Genomic DNA, 26,310 nt, shown 5'->3' on the forward strand with positions numbered 1-26,310 from the left:
CGCAGTTCGTATCGCCCATCGTCCGGTATCGGATGTGTAAAAACCGGTTCCCTAAAACTCGCCATCAAGTCCTACCGCAGCCAAGACTACAGACTGATGGAGCCAAAGAAGCAACGTTTAAAGTGCATGTGCTCTCACCGACTATCGGCTGATAGCGCACACTGTAATACATAAGACGCGATCCTGCATTTTTCCTTCTGCTGAGCGTGATTGCTTAAGGCCGGTAGTGACACCCACAAAAACAACGGGCGTCGCGACGACGCACTTTTGGCTCTGCACGACTGGCGCTCTCGGATGGCAGCGCCGGCTGCGGTCGAAAGGGGATACAGGCTCACAAGGTCACCCGTCACTCGTACACAAGCTAACAACAAATTCTCTATATTGTACTTATTTTAGGAACACCCCAGTTTATTTTGCGCAGCTGCTCGGCTGTGTAGGCTCATCGTCGAACGCCGTGCACCATACAGGCCGACGCACTATCTACGAGCAGGTCTGCGTTACATCAGGTCCGTCCACTGCGCATGCTCAAAAACCCAATTCGCGTCAAGTGAAACGTCGCGCGCCGTGTCGACAGCAGCGCCACCGCAGCAACCTGACGTCACGGTCCCGTGATGGTGTTGACGCCTCGTGTTGAACGAATGAAGCATGTGTCTTTTTTGGCACACGCATATATAAAGGAGCGATGTAATCGCAACTGGAGCACACGTTGCGAGCCCTTTAAACCTATCCTCGGAGTTAATCAGTCGCCCATTTAAAGCCTTGAACGTAACTCGAATACCGTCTGTTTTGCATTTGAACCTTACACTAAGGTCCGTTTTCAAACTTAAAAATGGTGGTCGCCCTTACGTTTGTGACTTTTATGTTGGCCGGTACATCTTGTATCTTGGCGTCAACCCCCGGTAAGCAGAAACTCCAAGTCGGCACCTTAATTATGTTTTGTCTTAGCATTGTATTATTGCAATCGTGAAAGCCTTCACTTTTCATTCATATGAGTTTTAGATGTAACGACCTACCAGAGCAATACAAATATACGTGAGTGCGACTGGCGGGGACGTTATACGGATGTAATAATCGAGGCAGATTGTGTTTCTTTTTTTTTTAATCTTTTCGTTTACTTTTATAGTTTAATCTGGTGTTTCGGCATCAATCACTGTAACCGTTTTGATAATTTCGACATGAACGAAAACAAATTAGCGAATCAAGTATGAAAAAACGGTTAAAGAGTCCCTTCTACTTTTAAGTTTCTGTTCCTACCCCAGTCTCGGGTTAAGTTCCATCATGAATCAAGTATGCCACGGACCATTTGCTTCGGTATACATTCCGCTAATAAAGCTTTGCAACTTTTTTTAGAGCGCAGCTCTTAGGCGCCCGTTTCGGGCTTGAGCGGCGTCGGCGTCGCGTCTCCGTCGGCGTCGGTGTAACGGCGCGGTGCATTATGGGTAATTTTCCCGAAAGAACCCGAGGTCCTCCCGAAGGACCTCGGGTTCCTTCGGGAGGACCTCGGGAGAACCTCGGTTTCCTTCGGGAGGACCTCGGGTTCCTTCGGGAGGACCTCGGGAGGACCTCGGGTTCCTTCGGGAGGACCTCGGGGGAATCTGGGGTTCCTCCGCGAGGACCTCGGGTTCCTTCGGGAGGACCTCGGGTTCCTTCGGGAGGACTTCGGGAGGACCTCGGGTTTCTTCGGGAGGACCTCGGGAGAACCTCGGGTTCCTTCGGGAGGACCTCGGAAGGACCTCGGGTTTCTTAGCGAGGACCTCGGGAGAACTTCGGGTTTCTGCGAGAGGACCTCGGGAGGACTTCGGGTACCCATAATGACCTCGGGGAGGGGGGTCACGTGACCTGGGGGGTCACGGCACCTCGGGGGGTCACGTGACCTGGGGATGGGGTCACGTGACCCCCAAGGTCACGTGACCGGTCACGTGACCCGCCCTCCCGAAGCCACGTGACCCCCAAGGTCACGTGACCCCTCCCACATGACCTCGGGGTCACGTGACCTGGGGGAGGCGTCACATGGACTCGGGAGGGCGGGTCACGTGACCGGTCACATGACCTTGGGGTTCACGGGACCGCTCCCCAGGTCACGTGACCCCTCCCCCCCCCCCCCCAAGAACACGTGACCCTCAGTACCCTTCCCTCCTCCTCCTCCTCAAGAGCTGCGCTCTAATTAGGCATTAGAGGGAGTTGTAAACAGCTTTCATTTTTTTAGAAGACTTTTTCTACAGCATATATTGCACGAGGCTTAAATTTCCGTATACTTTTCACTGCCCTAGTGCGCACAGTCACAAGGGCTTAATAAGCCGAGCGGCTGTTATAAAGGAAAAGATGGACGTTAGTTATACCGGATTATGTCCCAAGACTTTTTTATTTTAACTATAACAATTTATAACAATTACAACAAAAACTACTTAGAAATCTTTAAACTGCCCGCTGAGTGACCAAGCAACCGTTAGAGTCCCAACAAAACCAACCAATTACTTAACCCACGCCGCGCGCTTGCGGCGTGGTTGTGACAACACTTTGTGTGCGAATCACTCCGCCCAATTAGCGTGATGTTTCACTGGGTGTTCTGCGGGAAAGTAGACACACCTACATTGGAAGCTAGTAACAATACAATTACAGGAAGAATCATTAGTGCATTTTTATTGGATGCGTTGACACGACCATTGGAAACGCAACGCACACGTCCCCCTTTGGGAGACGCCAACGCTCAACCCTTAACTTTTCTCTTTTAGCTTTCTCTTTTGCTTCCTCTATTTTTCTCTGCCTCTTATTGGCTTTGTTGCGTGGTCAGTGTTAGAGTGTTTCTAAAGGGGACGTCTGTGGCGTTTCCAAAGGGTCATGCTAACAGATTCCATAACAATCAAATAATGAATCTTCCTGTAATTTTTTTCACCCCTCTGTTGTCAGGCTACGCTGACGCCCTTGGAAAATGCCATCCTTATCATTCGTGGAAAGAACCACATCGATAGCACTCGTAGAGGGAACTACATTCATATAACTCCTAGGGGGAACCGCATTCATTGTTTTAACTACACACACACACACATGACATCCCACGCACCGCTACTATGGAAACCCAGAACGAAGAACAACTTGCGACGGAAAAGCGGTAACTGAGCACGCCCAAATTTCACTGCGCCGCGGCGCAATACCTCCTAACAAAGCCGTAGTGCTGAATGAGATAGTGTCATCACAGAATGCCAACAATAACCACAGGTTGGACACGATGATTGCGTCAACGTTCAGCTCAAACTTGGCTCAAAGCCCAGCGCTGACGCAGCACTCGTTTCCAATCTGAGCCCAGCGTTGGTCTTCTCTGATAACGCCATCTGATTCAGCGCTACGGCTTTGTTATCTAGGAGGTGTTGCGCGGCGCCTCCTCCTCAATGGCTTCGCGCCAGCTCTGCGCGTGACTTTGACGAAAACGAAAGAGCTTGTGTTGACGAAACCCCGGCGGTGTCTATCAGTTTGTCAGAGTCGGGGAGACTGGTAGAGGTCGACGCGTGCTGACGACAGCACTTCGGACCAATGAGAGCGTCGCACGCGTCACCCTCTCGCCCTCCTTTTTCGGCTCTAAAAAACGAACACCACCACCATGTTCTCGTTAAAACGAGAGTTCTAATGCTTACGCATTAATATAGGCTCTGAGAGCGTAAGAAACGTTACTTGTTCACGCTTCTTGCTCTTTTTTTCGCCCTTCAGCTCAGCCCAAAATCATTAGCTGCGGAGCAATATGAAGACGCTCTCAGCACGCCCTGCATTTCTTTAGTTGTCGGCGACAGACACCCCGCCGCAAAGCCCTGTTCTCCCCTCTCTGTCTTTTTCACGAGGAGATACAAAAAAGGTGCGGGGGGGGGGGGGGGAGGTTGGAGGGCAAATAGAAATAAGGAAAAAACCATCGAGTTAGTGCATCCCACACAAAACAACAAATTTCCTTCTCAGTGACGCCACACAAAGCCTGCGGTGTTCGAGGTCAGAGCAGCGTAACCGGTGCCAAGATCACGGGTCCGAGCTTTCAGATCATTGGCGGCGAAGACGCTGAACCACAGGAGTTCCCCTGGCAGATTTCGCTGCAGTACATAGTTCCTTCCGGCAACAACTTGGGCCACGGCTGTGGAGGTTCCATTATCAACAAGCAATACGTTCTCACCGCAGCGCACTGCGTTGATAGGTAAGTTACCCTCGCACACTTCCGCGTACTGTTTTACAACAAGAAGCGTTGTGCACTAGACCTCCTAAACTGAAGCTTCGAACAAAATGCGGTGCCCTCATTTTGGGTAGTGCACGCTCACCTGATTGGGCCTTGCACTACTTGTAGCTCCTCTGTTGAACTTTTTTTTTGTAGTGTTGAAGAACGAAAAACACCTCTCAACATCCGAAATGGGCTACATTCAACGCCGCAAGGCAATCGAACGTTTGAGATTCATACCACCACCGTTAGGGTACGCGTCTCTTATCTCTGCAACAAGGCGTGGAGTTGGGCTAGTTGGTTCATAATGCAAACTTCGAAACAGCGCGAAAAAACAAGGGACAAGAACGAGAAGTGAACGAACACAACGCTGGTTTACTGGCAACTGAAGTTTATTCCTGTGAGGAACAGAAAGGAAAACATAAAAGATGCAAGATAGATAAAACATAATCCACCCCTTGAGGCACACCCGAGCATTTAATTAAACAAATCTGCCGAATTTCTTAATGAAAGACACTTCGTCATCCGCCAAAGCCACGGACGGGGCACTAACACACGTGTCCGCTCCGTAGGTATAAATAAAAAAACGCCTCATCAATTTCTCTAGTCACTTTGTTGGGGTGACGAGCCAGAATCTTTATCTCCGTGAAAAGCGGAGAACACGAACACCTATCGCAGTGAACTGCAAGGTGTCCCGACGGTGAAGACCGAAGGGGAAGGGAGTGCTCCCTGGCGCTTACATTGACATACCTCCCCGTCTGACCTATGTACAGACTGCCACACGACAAAGGGATCAGATACACTACACCCGTCGCGCAAGTAACATACCGGATTCGGTGGCTAACCACACACCGAGGCCCACATGCCCCAACACGATTACTGCAGCGCAGACGGGACAACTTTGAAGGAGCTGAGAACACAACAGGCACGTCAAACTTCTCAGCCACCTGCTTGATCCTATATGAAAATGTGTTTTTACATACGGCAGAACAACCGGCCTGGAAAGCCATCCTCCTCCTTCCCCTCAAACTCAAAAGATCTCTAAACACTTTGAGAAGTGATTCTGCAACACCCACGACCACAGCCAACGGGAAGCCAGCAGAATGCAACCTGCTGGCCTGAGACAAAAGACTTTTCTCGCAGCTATGGTGACAAGATTTCACCAAAGAGGAGCGTAGACATGACAGAGAAATAGCCCTTTTTACAAGTTTTGAATGGGTAGAATCCTACCTCAACAGCGTTGTCTTCGTTTACTTCTCGTTCTTGTCCCTTGCTTTTTTCGCGCTGTTTCCAAGTGTGTCTTATTTCTGCGTGATGACGTCAGGCCATCTGGCGTTGCGACGCTTTTTTTCGTCCTTTTATTTTTCGGAACACGTGATACGGCGTTTTTCGGCTCACGTCCATGTTGTCTTAGCTTTGATGTGAGCTTCGACAGCGTTATCATAACGTAGGCGCGCGTATGATAACATAGGCGCGCCTTGAACAAAATTTCAATACATTTATATAGGAGAGCTAACTGACAGGCTGGGTGGTTTCGTTTGAAATCGAACACGCTTTTCGGGGTGAGTCTTTCGATTTTGTTTTAAATATATGCAATTTCCCCATTTCTGGAAAGAACAAAACCGTTTTTCAAATTTATTTTTAAAAATATTTCGCTTCACAAAACATTATTGAGTAGAGCAGGGGGAAAATCTGTTTTTTACTCCGTGATTTTTCTACCCAGTTCTGTACGCTGGTATGAATATGGGAAGCATACAAAACTCACAGTAATTTTTTGTGCTCTTGTATGTTATTTTGACTATTTTTTAGTTCAAAGGAAAATGCTTTGGTATTTTTGTTTATTGAGGTAAAAAATGTCAAACATCGTCTCTTTGACAATCCGGTGACGTCTTCAGAGCCTTGTAACTCATGAGTTATTATATTTGTCACTTATTAAATACTATGAGGGTGTAGCCCTATACATGAGCTATCGACGGGCATAAGTTTAGTTTATTTTATTTTGACTGATTTGTTTATATAAAATCTGAACTATCGTCGAAAATGAAATTAACTGATATTTTGAACCCACTTCATTGAAAAAAGCCATTTTTATTTTGTTAATTTTTTTTATTATTGCTGCCCATCATATGGACTTTCAATTGGCTGGATGCGATTTCCCCCTTTTTTATTGTATCTCCTCTAGAAGTGATCGAAATCGCTCCCACGTGAAAATGCGGTGACAACTACAGAGCCTTGTAACTCATGAGTTATTACATTTGTCGCTTACCAAATACCATGCGTGTGTAGCCCTATACATGGAATATCGACGGGCAGAAGTTTAGTTTATTTTATTTTAACTGAATTTTTTATATAAAATTTGAAATATCGTCGAAAATGAAATTAACTGATATTTCGAACCCACTTTATCAAAAAATGCCATTTATTATGTCGTTCAATTTTTTATTAGTGCTGCCGATCATATGAGCTTTCAATTGGATTGATGCGATTTCCCCCTTTTCTTATTGTATCTTCTCAAAAAGTGATCGAAATTGCTCCCACGTTCTCAGAACGGCCAAACGCAGTTTTCGCAGGTCGGCTTTGCTGCAAAGACTATACTGCTTATTTGTGTGTTCAAATGCAGCAAATTCATTTCGATTGAGAACACTCATGCTTGGCTGCATATTGTATTTTCTTAATTTTTTAATGATGGCAACTGGCATTCCTTTGTGTGATAGTTAGCGGTGCAGCGGATGTTCCATTATCCGACGTCTAAAGCCAGGGCACAAAGGGCGGAGAAAACTGAACGAGCTCTTCATGTAGCCAGACCGGGGTCATACATATGTTTGTTCTTATACACAGGTTGTGAGGCTTGAAGCACCTTGCCAAAGTACACAATTTTCGTTCGCAGGACGGCTCCTTGATGCGGACGTCAAAGGACTTCGTTAAAAAGAATTAAAACAATGACAAGAAGCGTTCAGCTTTTCGACTCACCGGAGAAAAAAATCGATATAGTCAGGAAGCGCAAAAAAAAAGAATGGGCCTCAGTAGGTGCTCGCACAGGATTACGCTCCTCGGATGTGTGGTGCACAGTTCGCGAGCCGGGCCAGGAACCTAAGGTGACATTAGCACGAGATGTACAGTCTCCGGCAATATGAAAGACACATTCGTCGATGCTGTTTATGCAGCGATGCCAAGTCCGCCTTGGCAGGACGCGCTTTATTTTGAAGGGGAAAATAGAACAAACCTTTATTTATTGCCAAACCAAAGCAATGTGTGCCTAGCCAAAGCTAATCTACCGTAGCCACCTAAAATAAGATCGTCAAATCGCTTTTCCGTATTCCCGAAGGCTGTACAATCTTTGCTTTAAGCTCGGTGCGACAAAGTGGAGAAACGAAAAGTCTACCGAGACATTAAGTGACTGCTTTAGCTGCCTTCTGTGCTTGTGGTAATCGTTGCTTCTTGGCACCAGAGATATCGATCAGTGTTGAACAAAACCCAAAACTTCTATTTTTTACTGCACATACTCGTTCGAACAGAAGGGCCGCCTTCTCGGGTTCACCGCTCGCTCGCTTGGGCTCCAGTTTTCGTTCTGTCCGTCTCGACTTACCATGCTGTTGAACCTCTCGGCTGCATCCGACCGCTGCTCTACAAAGTTCAGCTCGCCCCCGCGCTTGATCATCTCCACATGCAAGCCGATGCCGTTGTCAAAAAGTTCCAAAATTCCGTTGCTCGTGAACTGGACTATTTAAAGCACAACAACATATTGTTTTACAACTGCATCCTAAATATATTAGCGTTAATGAATAAAAGTGACTACTTATCGCCAATTGGTGTTTGTGTTCTGAAAAAAAATGTTTTCGCCTCATGTAAAGTCAGTCCGTTTTCCTCACTTACTTTCTGCAAACTGCTTTTCCTTCTTAAAGAGGGGCATGTGATATTACATATTTTTTATATACCCGCTGACAATAAAGAACAGGCGATTACATGGTTATTTGATCGCAAGCGACAAGACGCATCATGGATTGGCGCCCGTGCCGGATGCTTCCTGGCTGTAACGGAGATGGGCCTATAGCGCGAAGGGTCGGGCGCTCTGTACGTGCCTTACAAGCTGTGTATAGCACAAATAGATATATGACCCCGGTCTGGCTACATGAAGAGCTCGTTCCGTTTTCTCCGCCCTTTGTGCCCTGGCTTTAGACATCGGATAATGGAACATCCGCTGCCCCGCTAAATATCAGACCAAGGAATGTCAGATGTCATCATTAAAAATGAAGAAACCACAATATCATAGCCAAGCACGAGTGTTCTCAATCAAAAATAAATTTAACCGCTGCATTTGAATACACAAATAAGTAGTACAGTTGTTGCAGCGAAGCGGACCTGCGGAAACTGCGTTTGGCCGTTCTGAGAACGTGGCAGTGATTTCGATCACTCCTAGAAAAGATACAACAAAAAAGAGGAAAATCGCATCAAGCCAATTGAAAGTTCATATTATTGGCAGCAATAATAAAAAAATTGAACGAAGTATTAAATGTTCTTTTTCGATAAAGTGTGTTAAAAATATCAGTTAATTTCATTTTCGACGATATTTGAAATTTTATATAAAAAGTTCAGTGAAAATAAAATAAACTAAACTTATGCCCGCCGATAGTTCATGTAGAGTATTTAATAAATGACAAATATAATAACATGAGTTACAAGGCTCTGGAGATGTCACCGGATTGTCAAAGAGGCGACGTTTGACATTTCTCACCTCAATAAACGGAAATACAAAAGTATTTTCCTTTGAACTAGGAAATAGTCAAAATAACATACAAAAACACAAAAAATTACTGTGACTTTTGTATGCTTCCCGTATTCATACCAGCGTACAGAACTGGGTAGAAAAATCACGGAGTAAAAACAGATTTCACCCTGCTCCACTCAATGTTTTGTAAAGCGGAATATTTTTGTTTTTTATTTCGAAAAGCGGTTTTGTTTTTTCCAGAAATGAAGCAATTACATATATTTTTAAAAAAAATCAAAAGACCCACCCCGACAAGCGTGTTCGATTTCAAATGAAACCACCCAGCTTCGTCTTTAGGAAAGTTTTCAGAATATAGAATTATTACATTTTCGATAGCTGACACCTATCGCTTCAATATTGCGCTTAAGATCCAATGGTTTCTTTTGTTTCATCGCATTGGTTTGCTTGTTGTTTGTTGTTGTTGTTTTTCTTTTATTATAGGGTTGCTCCGAATAGCCGTCTGGTCATTGTTGGAGAATACAACCTTAACCAAACTGACCCCCTCGAAAGAAAAGTTGCAGTTTCATCCGTAAGTAGATATCCAAAATCCTTACAACAATTACACATCTGATGAAGCTGACTGGCCGCGGCAGCCACCATAAAAACTGAGCATTTTAAAGATTGTACAAACAAAATGTGAAGACCACTGGCTCAAAACTGCTCATGTAAAAATAACCGTTTCCCTGGACTGTGTCGAAGGCCAAACTGTGTCAAGCGAACCCTTCGCTATAAAACAAGCCGGAAAAATCGGCGCGTGCACATAAAAAGCCTGACCTTTCAGCTTAAAGGCCGGTTCTCACATGCAACGAAGCGCTGAGGTAGCGCTGCTCACGTGCCGTCAGCTACTTATCGTCTGCCATGAGCAACAGTTTTGACGGTGCGATACAAAGCTGGTGAACGCTCCCGTCGGCACGTGCTTAGCGCGAGGTCAGCGCTATGCTTATAGCGCTCCGCTGCATGTGTGACGAGGCCTCAACTTTTTCCTTTTTAGCTTTCCTCCTCAACTTACAAATCGCGCCTTGTACCAAACAGTTCAAGAAGACGGAAATAAGGGACTTTCTTTTTGCTCGCACCCTCGTTTGCGTACCCGGGACACTGGCATTCTCCTCCTAGAAGATTAGCCCGTCGCTCACGGTGCTGTGTAAGCTACGTGCTCCTTGGGCCAGCCACACTTTCGCCACGTAATCACGCTTTCTCGCGCATACCCACCCGCAGAGAATGAGGTCACGTGATCAAAGGGAGGCGGCTGATTGGTCCGCCAAGAGCGTAGCTTCCACCGCACTGTCATCTTAGGGGTGAAGGGGATGAGTGAGGTCCGGTGTCCTGTAACGTGCGTTTGGGCCGGGTGAAGGGCCAAACGCACATTCGCGTTTGAGTGCGTTGCGGAGTCCTTGCGGCCAGGCGCGGTCGCTTGCAGAGCGACGCGCGCCTTCCCGCAACGCTCGGTAGCGCGACGCAAGCGAGTAGAGACGCGCTCAACTTTCCGAAGCGTTGCGGTGCGTTCGGGTGCGTTCGACCAATCAGAAGCCGAAAGTGAGGAGGGGATGACGTGTTCGCTCGGCCCACCCGGCCGACTCGGCGAGACGTATCCGGTTCGCCGGTCGCAGTGCTTGCTTTTTCGTTTTGGGGAGCGGTTGGGACTGTATTTTCCAAGGCTGGCGATGGTTCAAGCTTGACAAAACGTCGGGAAAGCCGGCGAGATTGTCCCAAGATCGAACACCGACGCTGTCGCCGTGCGCCGCCATGTTGCCTTGGATTTCGCTTACTATTGGTGAGCCACTAGCGACGATAGCGCGTTCTTATTGGCTTTTGACTGCGGTTGACTGCGCGTCAACGCAACTGTGCGTACAAGCTTGGCGCAAGCGGTCTTCGCAACGCAACGCGTCCGCTTGCCGCTACAGAACGCACCGCGCTCAAACGCGAATGTGCGTATGGGCCTTGACGCGCCGCGGGGTCCGCTGATGTATCACAGCGAAAAGGCAGAAAGCTTTCGAAGGGAAAGAGGTACGAAATAGTCCGCTCGGTTTTCAAATTTTCGTACCAAAGATCATACTTTTGGTTTTTTACCTTCTTTCTTTTGGTACACCAAACAATATGCCATTAGTAAAAGACCCATCTAAATTCATTTATTCCTGCCCAAAATTCGTTTTATGGGCCCTTTAAGTTCAGTGAGCAAGTTAGTTATGCTGTGTAAACCTTTAAGGTGTAGTTCGCATTATTAAAAAAAAATTCTAACAAAAACTTTTCCGGCGCGTTTGCAGACGACCGACTAAGCGACGCTATTTACTTCTGGTGCCATCTCCTATCAGGAGATGACGCCACTAGAAAATAGTGTCGAAAAGTGTACTCAAGCGGTGGACGTGTCCTCCCGGACAAGTTCTTACAAAATTATTGAAGGTATCTTTTCTGGAGTTCAAAATTCGCCACGTTCCAGGCAAACAATTGCATGCAAAACTCACGAACTTGTCGGCAGACCACAGGAATGTGTCCGGGGACAATCCGCTGATCTTCGGGATGTTGTGTATCGCGAGGGCAAACGTCATAAAATAGGTCTCCGGACCTATTCTATGATAATCTCGATACAATGAGTATCGAGATTTTAAACCCCATTAAAGGGTTTATAAAACGATTTTTCTACTTTCGCTAAATACTACTCAAAATCACTCCCTAACGTAAATAACAAAATAAACTTCTTTTTTTCGTTTCTAAGCAATGGCAGTCGGCATATAAACTCAAGAAATATAAGCGTCGTTCATTGCCTCACCTTGTAGCCAAAACAAGCGACCACTTGGCCTGGTGCCTATCCTATGCCGCCAAAGTTAACCATACTCACGCACTGGTGTTGGCCAAGTAGAAAACACCTGCTGAATTTCAAGCATTGTTAGAGTTCGGCTATTCCCATCACCGCAGTGGTTGAACACGAGCCACTATCCGAGTGTCCGCCGAGGCATTGATTATTACGAGCCAAAGTCGAGTGCTCTCGCACCTTTTGTGTCCAATTCATGAGCCGCGCTCGACTGTGGTCAGGCGGGTGGTTTTTATCCTACAATTACATAATCTAGCTTTCCAAAGGCAAGACTGAAAGAAATGGTTCGCTTTTATCCTCGCAACTTCACCGCGACCAAGAAGGTTCTGAATCAGTGGCAGTCCGTGCGTGCATACTTGGGCCAGGCTAGAAGAGGCGTGCCTCTGCAAGCTCGTGAACATTCCAACCCTATATCCTTTCACGACCCCTTTAATGATATATTCACACGACGGAGATTTATTCCACAGAGAGAAGCAAACGTCATCGCGCTTTGGGGTCACGTGCGCCACATCACGGATGCTTGCTATAGACCAACGCGCTGTTTCCAAACAGCCCTGAGGAGGTCTGGGCAAACGCGCAGTTTCCGCACAAAGTGCGGGCACTGTGCCCGAGCGCAGTGCCCACGTGCACGCATTTATAACGGCACCAACAAAGATGAAAAAGCAATTTCACTTGTCACGAGCATCCTTCTACAAGCACATTTAAAGCTATTAAAAGGGTGATAGAAATATACAGACATATCTTTTCTATTTAGAGTTTTATTTATCTAGAAATCTACACTTTGTCGGCCATAGTTAGTTATTATTGCCGGCATCTTCCTTTTTGGGTCTTGAATATTGTACGTGCTCAGATTGTATGTTGGTGTAGTGTGAAGCTTGTTTCTGTGTATCAATTGTAATAGTTTGAAATAAAATACTTGATCTGCTTTTAGCATATTATATTTATTAAAAAGTGGCTGCGTGCTTAAATGTTTTCTGTCTCCTCAATAATTTGCGTACATACGCAAGATTTGTTTTTGCAAAATAATTAGTTTGATGTAATTAGTTTCTGTCCTAGGTCCCCAAACCAAGATGCCATAGCTCGTTTTCGAGTAAAATAGGGAATAGTGTAACGTTTGTTTAAGCCAGGTCGGTAGTAAATTGTGCACTCTGTATATGCTTCCAGTAACTCGGGACAATTCAGCCTTGAGCACATTAACAAGAGTTGAATAAGAGAGGTCCTCAGTGGACCACACCCCCAAACATTTTTGCTCTGTAGCTTGCTCCAGCAAAGTGCCTTCAAATGTTATGTTGATTGTACAGTCGGGGACAAAAGTCTCCAGGACACGCGAGCTGCGGCTGAAACGCATTGCTCTGCCATCTGCCGGCGGGTCGCCTGGTTTCGAGATCACACAAAAGCGCATGCGCGTCCTACTCTGTCTGCAAACATGTGTGTTTTCCCGCTTTTCTGCGGCACAGCGCCTAACTCGGAATCGGGCGCGTGGTACCGCCTCGGAGATAGCGCTGGCGGCTTACGAGCGTCTGCTACACATTCCGAAACACGAGATACCGCCTGGGGCATTGCGCCGCATTTCGCTGTGTCAGCGCACCTTGCTTTCTAAACAGTTGAGTTTATCGCTCAGTTGAGTTGCCGTGACTTCTTGCTTTATAGGTGCCATGTCACTAAGCGCTATCTCCGAGGCGGTACCCCGCGCCCGATTCCGAGTTAGGCGCCGCGCCGCAGAAGAGCGGGAAAGCGCACATGTTGGCAGGCACAGTAGGACGCGCATGCGCTTTTCTGTGATCTCGAAACCAGGCGACCCACCGGCAGATGGCAGAGCAATGCGTTTCAGTCGCAGCTCGCGTGTCCTGGAGACTTTTGTCCCCGACTGTACTGTGATCGCGTTTGTTTATCGGCTTGAAAATAAGATATTTTGTTTTACTGGTATTTAGACCTGAGCGATCTGTTTCTAACTATTTGAGAGCTTTAAAAGATAATCATTGGCTAATGTTTCTACGATCTGTTTTGACTTTCAAGCAAAAAATACATTTGTGTCGTCAGCGTTCATTATTAACTGAGGGGAGCCAGGTATTTCCGTTATATCGTTTATATAGACAAGGAATAGCAGCGGCCCTAGAATAGAGCCTTGGGAAACGCCATGTTTTATTTTCATTTTGCTAGGTGACTCATTATTTAAGCATACATATTGGTAGCGTTCATTTAGACAGTTATTAATTAATTTTAGCCCTATTCATCGTGTACCATCTATATATTAAGTTTTTTAAGTAAAATATCGTGTTGTACTCGTGTCGAACGCCTTTTTTAAATTCAAAAACAATCCTAGTGTGCCCAATTTGTTATGTTTTCCGCATATTTATCGATTAAGTCGATGAGCGTTGATTCTGCGGACCTTTCCTTCTGGAAACCATAATGAACAGAAGTTATTATATGATATTTAAACAAACTGTCATCCTGTTGTTGATTACACGCTCGAAAATCTTGGAGAAAACCGGGCGTACTGAAATGGTCCTATAATTATTAATTGAGGTCTCTCCATCACCCTTTTAGACAGGAGTTACTTTCGCGATTTTTAATTCATGAGGAAAATTACCGCATTCAAGCTTCATATTTATTATATGGGAAAATATCGGACCTATTATGTTCGCGGTGTACTTAATTGGTGGCACTTTTATTTCATCGTCACCAGCTGCAACATCATTTTTAGACTACCTATTATCTTATCAACCTCAGTTATTGTCATTGGAAAAAGCCTGATAGATCCAATTTGATTTCCTGCCAAAATGCTGTTATTTGAGCTTGCTTTTTTTTCCTGGGCACGTGTCTATGCAAGTAAAATGACGATTCATTTCGTCAGCAAGTTCTGTACCAACAACACTTTTGTTATTTATCAAGATTTCCTTCACGCTGTTGCGTGTTTGCTTCCTGCTCGTTAGATAGTCAATCGTATCCCACACTTTCTTGTGGTCATTGTGAATATGCAGAAATTTATTTTGATAATATTCACACTTTGCTTTTTTTAAGTCGGAATTCAATTTGTTTCTACACTTTTTGCTATTATTCCGTAGAGGGGGATCACAATTTTTTATAAAAGCATGATACATGCAGTTTTTGTTTCGTATTCTTTTATACAGTTTGCCAGTTATCCACGGCTTTTCAATCTTTCTAGGCCTTTGCTTACTTTCCCGGAGAGGAAAAGCAGCATTTTAATAGTGTTTGAATTTCGTCAAGAAGCTTTTATAGGCAACTGTAGGATTGCATTCTCTATAAACGTCGACTTAACTTTTCAGCTCTATTAGGCAGCCAAAAGTACTAAGCGATTTTTGTTTATTATGCGGTACCAGAACTTTTTCCATACCACGATTTTGTTTCCAATTTGTAGAAGACCTTATACATAGTATGGGTGGGTGGCTAATATCGTATACGATAGCACCGGCCGTAACATGATTTATATCTACGTTAGTCAGGCAGATGTCAAGGGATGTTGCAGTGTCCGGAGTGACTCTGGTTGGTACTGTTATTATATTGCCACATGAATACTGGTGAATGACGTCCCGTAATTTTCTCGCCGGGTGATCGTCCGATAGGGTATTAATATTTATGTCCCCAATGATTATAAATGAGGCGGATACAGATCCCACAAAACACAGCGTAGTTTCAATAAAAGCCATTAATTCGTACGCATTGCCAGACGGTGGCCTGTACAAAGCACCAACTATGGTGTTTTGCTTAAATGTTGGTCACCGCCAACTTAAAAAAAAAAAGTGCAACATATGCCGAATCCCGCTCATCTTATTAGCGCTTTGCAGCCAATCCAGAGCGCAAGTTCGTCTGCTTCTTGCTCACGGGTTGCGATGATGTCAGAACGCCGAGCTCTTAGTGGCTGATTGAAACAAAAGAGTGGGTAGACCTCAAGGCATCTAGCATCGAGGTCTACCCACTATCCTTTCAATCAAAGCCAATCAGAACTCGGCGTCGTTGTGACGTCATCGCAACTCCTGCGCAAGAAGCAGATGACTTGCTCTCCTTATAAGATTGTGGCATAAACGGTAATAAGGCCTTTGAACCAATTCCGAAGCAAGTCGCGTCAACGTAAAGAGCCATTTCACAACTTTCTTACGTTGCCAGGAAATAAAGTAGAAAACCTTATTGCGTGAGGCCAGTAAAATTAAGTACTGTACCTACTGCTTTTTTTCAATGTCAGGCTTCCGGAATTGTGTGTTTTACTTTCGAAAACGCAGATCACGATCCATCCAAAATATAAGACGGGTGGTGTGATGTACGACTACGCCCTTCTGAAGCTGGAGACACCGCTGGACTTCAGTGGTGCTGACAAGGGTCTGATGCCCATCTGCCTTCCCACGAAGAACCAGGGGTTCGCGAATCAGACATGCACCGCAAGCGGATGGGGATTCACGAAACCTAGTCAGTGCCTTTTACTTGAACACTTTTTAAAATCGATGGGACTTCTTTTGTTTTCACTGGCTGAACAAGTAATGCGCTGAATAACCATGATTATGGCGCAGTGAATCCTCGTTTACTGTAAAACCCTTTAACTTCGCGGCCCCCTATTTTTCGCGAATCGGTCATAGAGGACATAATCGCGGCCACTAAGTTTCGCGAGTTCCAGACGCCTGCGTTGAAACTCACCCGAAATGTTCGTGTGCCCTTAAATTTGGCGAATTTTTTAATTCGCAAAGTTTGCGAAATTCAAGGGCTCGCGAACGTTAAAGGTTTCACAGTATACTACAACGTTGTTGTGTATGTGTATGTGTAGGCGTTGTAAGAAAAAAGTAGTGGGGGGGGGGGGGGAGTGAGAGCCAATCCTGTAGAGCAAACGCAGCGTAGCGCAGAACGCGCGCGTTTCATTGGCCGGCGTGCAGAAACTCGATATCTGCGACCAATCAGTACCTGTGAATGCTGCGCTACGCCGCGTTACATTGCGCCCGTCGACGTTACGTCAAAATATAAACGCATTATTACTCTGCATTGTTTGTCTAACCGGTGATATCGAACGCTCAGAGTGGACGAGCTTTGGGGCGATCCACTTTCGATGCTGTCTAACTTGTTCTAACGGAACAGAGCAACCACTGGTTTTTTGTGTGTGTGTTTGTGCAGGTAAGAGAGGTGTCTTCCCTCAGATTCTTCAGAAAGTGGACTTGCATATTGTGTCTTTGGAAGAATGCAGAAAGGCTTACGGACACTACACAGTGATGGAGGACTGCATGATCTGTGCCGGTTTCAAAGAAGGCAGGAAGTCGACCTGCTATGTAAGCTGTCGGATGGTTGCCAAGCTTTGTTCGACCGGGTGAAAGGACGCGTACGGCTGAACTATTTTTAATTGAGTTGCGGATTGGGCTACAAGCGTTTGGTAAGATGCCACCATGCGGCGCTTGCATTGAGCTTAAATTGGCGCTCAGCGTTCGATCATACACGAGCCAGGGTAGTTTACAAGCCTCTGGAGACATCTGTTAAGCGCAGTAACAGAGCATCTAAAAAAAAAAAGGAAGCTCGCTTTTTATTTTTTGTCTTATTAATATGTTAACAACATTTTGCTTTTTATTTTTTGTTGTTGTCTTGTTTTACTTATTTATATCCACCAACTTCGAAGCATACCTATTCAATTTTGCTCGCCAGTGGCGCTCTCAATCTTGAAAGATCGAGAGCGTCAGAAATATAGACGCCGGAAATGCGTAATCACCAAGCATAGGTTATCGGACCGTTGGCATAAGTCAAAGGAAGAATGAAGTTTCGTGGAGAATGGTAGATAAATATTTGTGCTTGGCAGCGATATGAGAATATTTTGCCCCTCTCCATTAATAACGACTTTAATCGGAAACTCGGTCATTTGACTTAGAAGCTTTAGCTAGGTGGGGGAAGACGCCGTCTTATTAATGGGGTTCATTCAACCTTATTCATCTATCAGGGCCCAATATAAAAATAGTTTGGTCAGTTGGAGGAGTGGGCAGAGCCAGGGTGTGCGCCAGACGCAGAAAGAGGGCTTGAGATGCTCTCTTGGCCAACCACGGAAGCCGAAAATTATCCCGTAGCAGTGGTAGCAATAAACAGTTTTAATAAGTGCATAAGAGTTAAGTGTAGTAACTCTTCATGGTTGAAAATATGGTGAATGTAATGTTTCGATTATGATCATGCAAAGAAATATAACAAACAAATGTGCCTCTCGAACTCTGTTTTGCTCGGACGGAGTGTGCCCACTCGGACGGCAATTTCCCAGGCCTCGGCGCCTTGCGTAGGGATTAGGTCGATCGTTCTGCTAGTCATGCACGCTTTTATATATTCTACAACTTTATATATATTGCACAGTGGTTTTGCATGACCAGAATCGAAACATCACTTGCACCATATTTTCAGTCTCGGAAGAGTTTTTTTGGCGCACTTAATAAGTCTGTTTCTATGGACCGCCAGGGTATTAGTCGCGGCTTCTGGATGACACGTTTGAATTTGTGAAGAGACCCTGGAACACGCATAGCCCTCTTTCGGCAAATGGCATCTCCTCATTCGGCTCCTACCTTTCTCAATAAATGGCCACATTTTCTCCATATAGTGTACTGCCACCCATTCATCCATCCAGCTTTCCTTTCGATAGATCGATCTCACCAACGTTTCGCTCATGCGTGACGCCGCAATAACTTTAGTCAGCAGGAGACAGGAGGCAATTCACGGGAAGTTCGAACCGTCCCCATGCCCTGCCTGCGTAAAGCTTCAGCGAGGTTGTCGCATGTGAAGAAAGACTGGAGTTTCCTCGATGCATCGCGGCAGCGGTGGCGTAGCCGAGCTTGCAGCTGAGATCGGTCTATTTGTAGAGTGAAGTCGCATCACCGTCACAGGGATTGTCATCGTCTGTTGTGGATAATAAAAAATGGGTGCTTGTGGTTGGCAGCGATATAGCATTTTGTACAATTCGGTCTGAATTCCGAATTTAATCGGATGTAGCTTATTGTGATATTTAGAAGTTTCTACTAGTTGGCGCCAGCCACCGGCCGTTTAAAGTATGCAGCCGTATCCATCGATCCATTCAACCAGCTACAGACCATAAGCAACCGCCATCAGCCGGACACTCTCAGCGTCAACGGTTTTGGTCAGGGCAATGTCGCAATCGCACAAGGGTAACACAGAGCGTTGGGTTATTAAGGGTCATCTGGATGGAGCCGGATTTCGTACTTTTAGTGCCTAATCTCATGAGCCGATTTCTTTTTGTTTGCGATAACCAATCATTTTCTTAATCATTTCCCTGCCCGTGTTTTGAGGAATTCTTGTAGCAGACATGTTTGTATGCTATATTTGTATTTTTCGTCTCCCCTCTGTAATGCCTACAAACACTAAGGCTCGCAAATAAAACCTGAAGGAGTTTGGCCACGACCTCGTAATTAATTTCAGACATACTTTATAAAAAAATGGTATGTGAAACACACCCCTTCATTTTACGCCATGGCCTGCTTTGAATACCTCTGACTTGTTACAACCCAGGGCGACTCGGGAGGACCCCTCCAATGTGTGTACAACAGACGGTCTCTACGTACTGGCCGGGGCCACATCGTTCAGTGAAAGCTGCGATTCACCCAATTCCCCGGATGTTTTTGCCAGGACCTCTACGCAGCTGGAGTGGATCGAGAGCATCGCCGGGGCGACCCCCTGAACGCAAGGATTCTCGCCTGACGTCACTTTTTAAGCCGCAGGAAAACTGTTCACACACCTTACAAAAAACTGAGCGTTCGCTGCAAATATGATGGAAGACGTCCCTTCGGAAACGACTCGCGTGACTTCCAAGCATGTTCGCTTCATGCATGCCTTCAACATGACTTCTGACGGTATTTTGTACGATGTGTTAACAGTGTAGCAGCGGTTTTGTACTTTGTCAATAAAAAGAAAATGAGTTGAAACATGCAATCCAGATTCACGGGGTGTTTGTTCCGATACTTTTGCATGCTTGTTCGGTAAATAAAAATGTCTAAAGTCGACTGTAGCGCTTGTTTTGCGCAGCCGAATAACGCCGTTATTGCGAAGCGTTAGTAATATGCTCAAAACCCGCAACACTGTGTTTCTGAAGTTGTCATTGAATATAGAACACGCGTACTCGCGGGGTACACATGATGTGATTAAGTTTTGATTGCACCATCAAAAATTTTTTTCTAAATTTTTTTGTTTGTTGAGACGGTATGCATAAATCAAAAATTATTCTTATTTATTCTATCCCACAGACCGCACTCATAATATAATGTGGATGTAAGAACATAACAAAAAAACGTTTTATTGGTAATGCATTATTTCGCTTGGGCCCACAAACAATTACATTTGACTAGCAGAAATATTAAAGCTCTTGCAATAGGGAGTACTCACTGGCGGCCATAGCTGTGTGCGCGAATGCTGAGCGCGTGCAGATTGCGAGCTTCCACAGTCCTTTTGCAACGTGCATTCCGCACCCTCATGTTTGCCGGTCTTAGCAGCCTATTGATGTGAGCTCGTTCTGAGCATGCGCTCTAAACAGAACCCACAAATATGGCGTCCAGTGAATACTCCCTATTGCAGTATATGGAAAGGTTAATAGGAATTTAGCAACCAAAAATAACTTTACTCTGCAAACTTTATGATTTTTAATCGTACATTACATTTCTGATTGCAAAAAAAATAAAAAATAAAGCTATACACCATCAAACAAAAGCTTGTGGGTCGCTTAGAGTGGCCTTGCAAGGATTTTATTACTGGTTTTTAATTTGCACCGAACCTGAGTGCACTGAACGTAGCAACTTAAACATTTTCTTTTCTCGGATTTCGCTTTATTTTAAAAGTTATAGGCAAATTAAAATTACAAATGCAAGCAAAAAATAACCTCCTTTATGACGTCCTTGGTCGCTTGAGTGGCCGTGAACTAGAAAAGGGGTAGTTAGCTCAGCGAGCGCTCAAGGCTGCCGCACTCCGTGTCGACTCGAGAGGGCACCACTACAGCATGTTCTGGATAGGCTGTATGAAGCGGGCAGCCAGGGCGGCTCGCATGAGATTTGCTGTGCGATCAAACACTAACTCGGCATGACACTTCATTGGCCACAAACGATAGAAAACACGGGGTAAAGATCAGTTCAGAACGGTAGTCATTTCGCGCTGCCATACCGCCAAAAGGCCAAACCCCAAGCCAAAGCTGCACGCCGAAGGCCTTCGGAACGCTCGGAACCGGTCGGATCCTCCCGTTCATACGACCGCAGCGCCGTTGCGTACATCCGGGACCTTTTCTACGTTCGCCGCGTATCGGTGCCTGATCCCATTACACCTTTCTAGTATGGGCCGCCTTTTCCACCGATTGGGGGCGGGTATGTCGACGGGTTATTTCTTGTTTTCATACTTTATAAACTGCATTTGTTTCTTTTTTCTATCTAAAATACTGAACAAAAACTACTTTTATAAATAATTGAAACGGTTCGCGCCACTTATATTTGGTATTTCAACTAAAAAGAAGCTTCTAGCGGCACTGACCAGTACTAAGCCCAGGACCAAAGATGTCACATATCGCGCGCTTTCGGCACTGCGGGTCGCCCCCGTAGATGGAGGTTTCCGCGTCGTCCGGTTAAAATATGACGCACTGATATTTTGTTACTCTCTTCGTGCCCGCTGGCTTGCCCGAACCCCAAGAGACGTGGAAACCGCAAAAAAGGTAGACGCTTAATTATGATTGCAGGGCACCTTTAAGCTTTGCCTTTAAGAGTGGAACGCGAGTGCGTTATCGGGGCCCGTTGGCAAAGCCTTTTCATAGAAACGCGCGCTCGTTCGCAAGGCGTGCAAGCGTGTATGCGCGGTCTAGTCGATATCATCACGTGTCACGTGACGTCACACTGAGCGTTGCGGGTTGTAGTAAATTCCCGCGCTAGGTCATGTGGCGTCATGTCACAGGCATGACGTTACTCGCGGCTGCCACGTCATGACCATACGGCTAAATTTATCAAACAATTTTCCAGCCAAATTTAGCTGAAAGTTTTCCCGCCCCAGATGCAAGTCGGGATTTCCCGGTACCATCGCCGCCGACGCCGACGCCGGATTTTCTGCGACACGAGCTCCTCGACACAATCGCGTTAAAACGCAAAACGACATAAAGGGCGTGGCTGCACCTTAAAAGGAAACTGAAGCTGTTTTGTATTCGAGAAGCGAGACTTAAATCGTCTTCATTAGGCCTTTAGTTTCACGAATATCAAAACCATATTTCAAAGTGATGTGCCATTTGCCACAACAAGGCTTTGAAACTAACGCTAAAGACTGCCACCCCCCCCCCCCCCCCAACCCTCACCTCCCTCACCCCACCACCCTCTTTCCCGGCACGTTCGGTGCGACAAGCGAATCGTGACGTTTTGCGGTGATCTGAAGATTCCCGCGCCGTCCACAAGCTTTACCTGAGCAGTCAAAACCGTTGCTCACGTTCTCTCATGAACGGCACGCTCGAGGCCGTTGAAATCTCTGGGTATGACGTCACACCCAGTGGTTTGTTTTTGTGTTTTACAGCGTCTGCTGATACCTCTGGATCGAATTCTCGTGACATTCCAATTCACGGGACAAAAATACGCAAGACTTCACACTTACTCGTTTTATTTCAAGAACTTCTTCAGCTTCCCTTTAAGATCTCGGTGACTATCTTGAACACGCGCGTCTTGCATAATATCAGATAGCTATGATAGGTAACTATGATAGGACTGCGCATGATGCTTAATTCTTTTGTTTCGACGCATATTTTTTTTGTGAAAGCTCGAATATTTTTGACCCGACCCACTTTCTGCAACTTCGTCGTCATTCGCCGAAGCCGCTTAGTGAATCGCAGTGATTCGCTGTCGGCGTGGTTGAAGAAAATGTTGACGAACCTACATTCCATAGCGTATTCGCTCGACGGAGTTTATGCCCGAGGAGGGGATTAAATGTTATTCAGATTTGAGTGCACGTGTGCAGTGTCTCGACTGTTCGCTGATCCCGGCCGCAAACCCGATCACGATGCACCATTGGCACTGTTTGGTGTCTCCATTGGATCGTAGCGTCGGCTATGATCGGACTTTACCCTAACCCTAGCATCGCCCCTTCCAGAACCCTCTTACCAGGAATTAGCGACCATTTCATTCTGCGCTTCAACGCATACTCCGGTGTGTGCCTCGAATAGATCTACTAAGCAATTCCGTTATAATGGTAGAGTAAATTTAGACGCTGTGAATGTCGACGTAGCTGCCTTCCTAAATCAGTTGCTGCTTTTTTTTTTACAGCGTTTGGTTGAAACTAATTGGAACTCGATTAAAACTAAAATAAACTATCAAAATACTCCATTCATTCGGTGTAAGTATTTCGCCTCTAAACCTCAATCTCCTTGCTTTTATGTCGCACTGAAACGTCTTTCTAAGAAGAAACGTGTCTTTCCGCGCTGCGAAGTCATCTGCCCTCGCTGCTCGTTGGGATGCTAACAAAAAGTTGCGAATACTTAAACAAAGAACTGTAAAAGAAGCCAAAACATTTCTTTTTACTGTAATCTTACCTTTTATGTTAGCCCGTAGCACTAAGCAATTTTTGAGTATTGTGAACGGACCCAAAAATACTGTCCTCTCGCTGACAGGGGATAACGGTGCAGATATTCCATAGATAACTGTGCATCTGTAATAAATGATATCTTTGCGAAAGCATTTCCTAGTGATGTAGAATCTCAGTTCCCCACTTATCCTCTTTGAAAATTCCTTCCCATGAATCCGCTTGTTCTTGATTATGCCGGATTATTAAACGAACCTATAATCTAGCTAAAAGTCTCCTCCTTGTATGGTGCTGATAAAATAGGCTCTAAATTTTTTTCAAGTACAAAAAGTTACATTTCAGTTCTTCTTTTAAAACGTTTTGATCACTGGACCTTCGCAATTTACCAAACGATTGAAAAATATAAAAGGTAGTTCCGCTTGATAAATCTGGTAACAAAACGAATCGCTCTTAATTATCGACCGATTTCCTTAACCAGCACGCCCGCTAAATGTTTAAAACGCATAATTTATTCTAAACCAGTTAGTTTCTTAGATTTAAATTCTTTTTTTTTCACCCTCACAACGTGGTTTTCTGAAATCGCTGTCTTGCGAAACAAAACTTCTTACTTTGACTAATGATCTTTTCTCCATCCTTGACCATGGATCTTATGTTGATTGCGTCTTTCTCGAATTTTGCAAAGTGTTCCAGGTTCCAGGGGATTAAACCACGTGAAGACCCAATTCCTATAAAAACAAATTTAATTTTGATAAAGCCGCTGACCGGGCGATAGATTAGAGCCTTGGTAGACGGACTCACTCCCGTGAGAGGACTGAGTCGGAGTCGTTGTTAGGGGAATATACCTTCTCTACTAAAATGACAAAAATCAAAGCGAAATTAAAACCCTACGACATATCACACAGAAAAAAAAATATTAACTTGTCCTAACTGTCGCGAAGGCGCTGATAAAAAAAAAAATCGAATACTGCAAACACGTCGATGCGCTCACAAATGATTACAGCATCGCAAACACAGAAGTGTGAACACTATATATATTATAGATATGTATTGTGGGAACCACGTGTTCCCCGCATCCCTATCTAGGCCTAGTCCATGCAGGCCGTGGGACGTCGCCAGGTCGGGGCGCGTCCCGGATGCGAGGGCGAAGCCGTATTCCCTTGTGGACGGCTTTCCCTCGCCCTTCTCGGGTGAATGCAAAAATAGTCCAAAAGCCGGGAGATGTCATGATTAAAATAAGAACACCGACTTCACATAACAAGAAAAGCAACTTCATTAAACGATGATGATGATGCCTCCCGCATGGGAGGCGAAACGTTTAATGAAGTTGTTTTTCTTGTTATGTGAATTCGGTGTTCTTATTTTAATCACCTTCTCGGGTGATTTGCCTAAGGCATACCCCTCGGGATCATGACTTGGACGCGTCCGCCCCTCCGGAGAGCGAACCTACATCCGACCCACCCCGGGCGCGTCCATTCCCGCAGGCTATATAAGACGGCCCTAATCCAACGGACAAGACTCGCTGGGGAGGCTCTGCTCGAAGGAGCCTTCATATCCTTATCTGATCCTCCCCCTCCGTGATACTGTCAATAGCGGCAGCGCGGACTCCGACTGGTGATCCTGTCAAAAGAGACAGCGCCGTCATCTCCACCATTGTTGGCGCTCTGTCAAGCGTGTGACATTTACGTCAAATAAACACGTCTTTATCCGGACCCAAGGAATCTTCTGTGTTTCTAAGTGGTACCCCCATAAAAGGGGAAACCCACAATATATATATATATATATATATATATATTAGGGTTGGGCAGTATCGCGGTAGTATTTCAAAGATACATTTCGTATCTGTATTACTGTATCGTGATACATTCTTTTGACCAGTATCTGTATTCCTGTAACGAAATACATTTTGAATGTTTCTTTGTATCGCGATACATTCTTTTGACCAGTATCTGTATTCCTGTAACGAAATACATTTTGAATGTTTCTTTGTATCGCGATACAATCAAGATGAAATGTATTTCGTTGCATTTCTTGTGGAATATTCCCCTCCCCCTCAAAAGAAAAAATCCGAACGCTTCTATTTTATTTTTTATTATTATTTCTGAGGGCCCGAAGGTCAAGGAGATGCTGGGGCATTGTTACTATGCTGACCAAGGTTCCTTCCGATTCTCCAAACTATTTTTCTATCCGTTCTCTTCTCTCCTCTGAGAAGTGTTGCGTAGTGGGGATTCGAACCAGGTGGCGTGCCAGGGGTGGAGTCAGAGCATCTTCTGCCGCAGCTCCTTGGGTAGGGATTCCTTGAGTCATTGTTTACTGGCATCCAATGCCCACTGCTAACCGTCTCTCTTGCTTTATGGTACACAGCAGACTTGTACGTAATCGGTTACAAGCAACGAAATTACTTGTTATCCCTGACATTTATCAGTAATTTAGTAACGGAATAATTACATATTTTCTAGAGTAATTTTAAAGTAATTCCCTTACATTTTGACGTAACGGATTCCTTGTAATCCGTTAATATTTTTCTCAAACCCCCCCCCCCCCTTTTCTAAAAGTAATTTTTCTTTTTTTTCTTTTTTTTTTTTGGTAAAGTCGAGCTTAGTGACACTGTCACGCGAATCGACCAGCGCAAAGGGAGGCTAAGCACTCTTCGGTTCCGCGAAACTTTTTTTTTTTTTTTTTTTTTGCATAACCAAGTTTTTGAATCTATTTTTTTTAAACCCCAACAACAATTTCAAAAAATCCAAATGCACATTTTTTTTAGTCACTTTGTCTTCTTCTTTGCGATCGAAGCCGTGGACACCAAGTGATTTTGCGCCTCTTGGAGAAGCTCGAGGCGGTAAGTGCACTGAAAATGATTAACAATGTCCTTCTCGGTTATGGTTACTACGAGCATTTTCATAATGTCACAACATGAGACAACGCTCCATCTACCCTAAAATCCACTAAAAAAGATGTGATAATATGTGAAGGTATTATTGCTACAAGCACCCTCGTTCGTTGCTTCACAATTTATCATCTTCTTTTATAAAACAGGATGTATATTTTTCTGCA

General features: G+C 45.1%; 1 protein-coding gene across 1 annotated transcript; it reads left to right on the forward strand.

Moving 5' to 3' along the window:
* Window positions 1-829: 829 nt before the first annotated feature.
* LOC121047483 (plasma kallikrein-like) lies at window positions 830-19,693 on the forward strand. Its single transcript, XM_040502731.2, has 6 exons — window positions 830-899; window positions 3,943-4,171; window positions 9,396-9,483; window positions 15,999-16,182; window positions 16,876-17,027; window positions 19,246-19,693. Exons 1-6 carry the CDS (start codon window positions 830-832, stop codon window positions 19,321-19,323), a joined length of 801 nt encoding a protein of 266 aa, XP_040358665.2. The 3' UTR covers window positions 19,324-19,693.
* Window positions 19,694-26,310: the final 6,617 nt, after the last annotated feature.

Source organism: Ixodes scapularis, unplaced genomic scaffold (genome assembly GCF_016920785.2).
Source record: "Ixodes scapularis isolate PalLabHiFi unplaced genomic scaffold, ASM1692078v2 PGA_scaffold0__279_contigs__length_252992795, whole genome shotgun sequence".
Lineage (NCBI taxonomy): Eukaryota > Metazoa > Arthropoda > Arachnida > Ixodida > Ixodidae > Ixodes > Ixodes scapularis.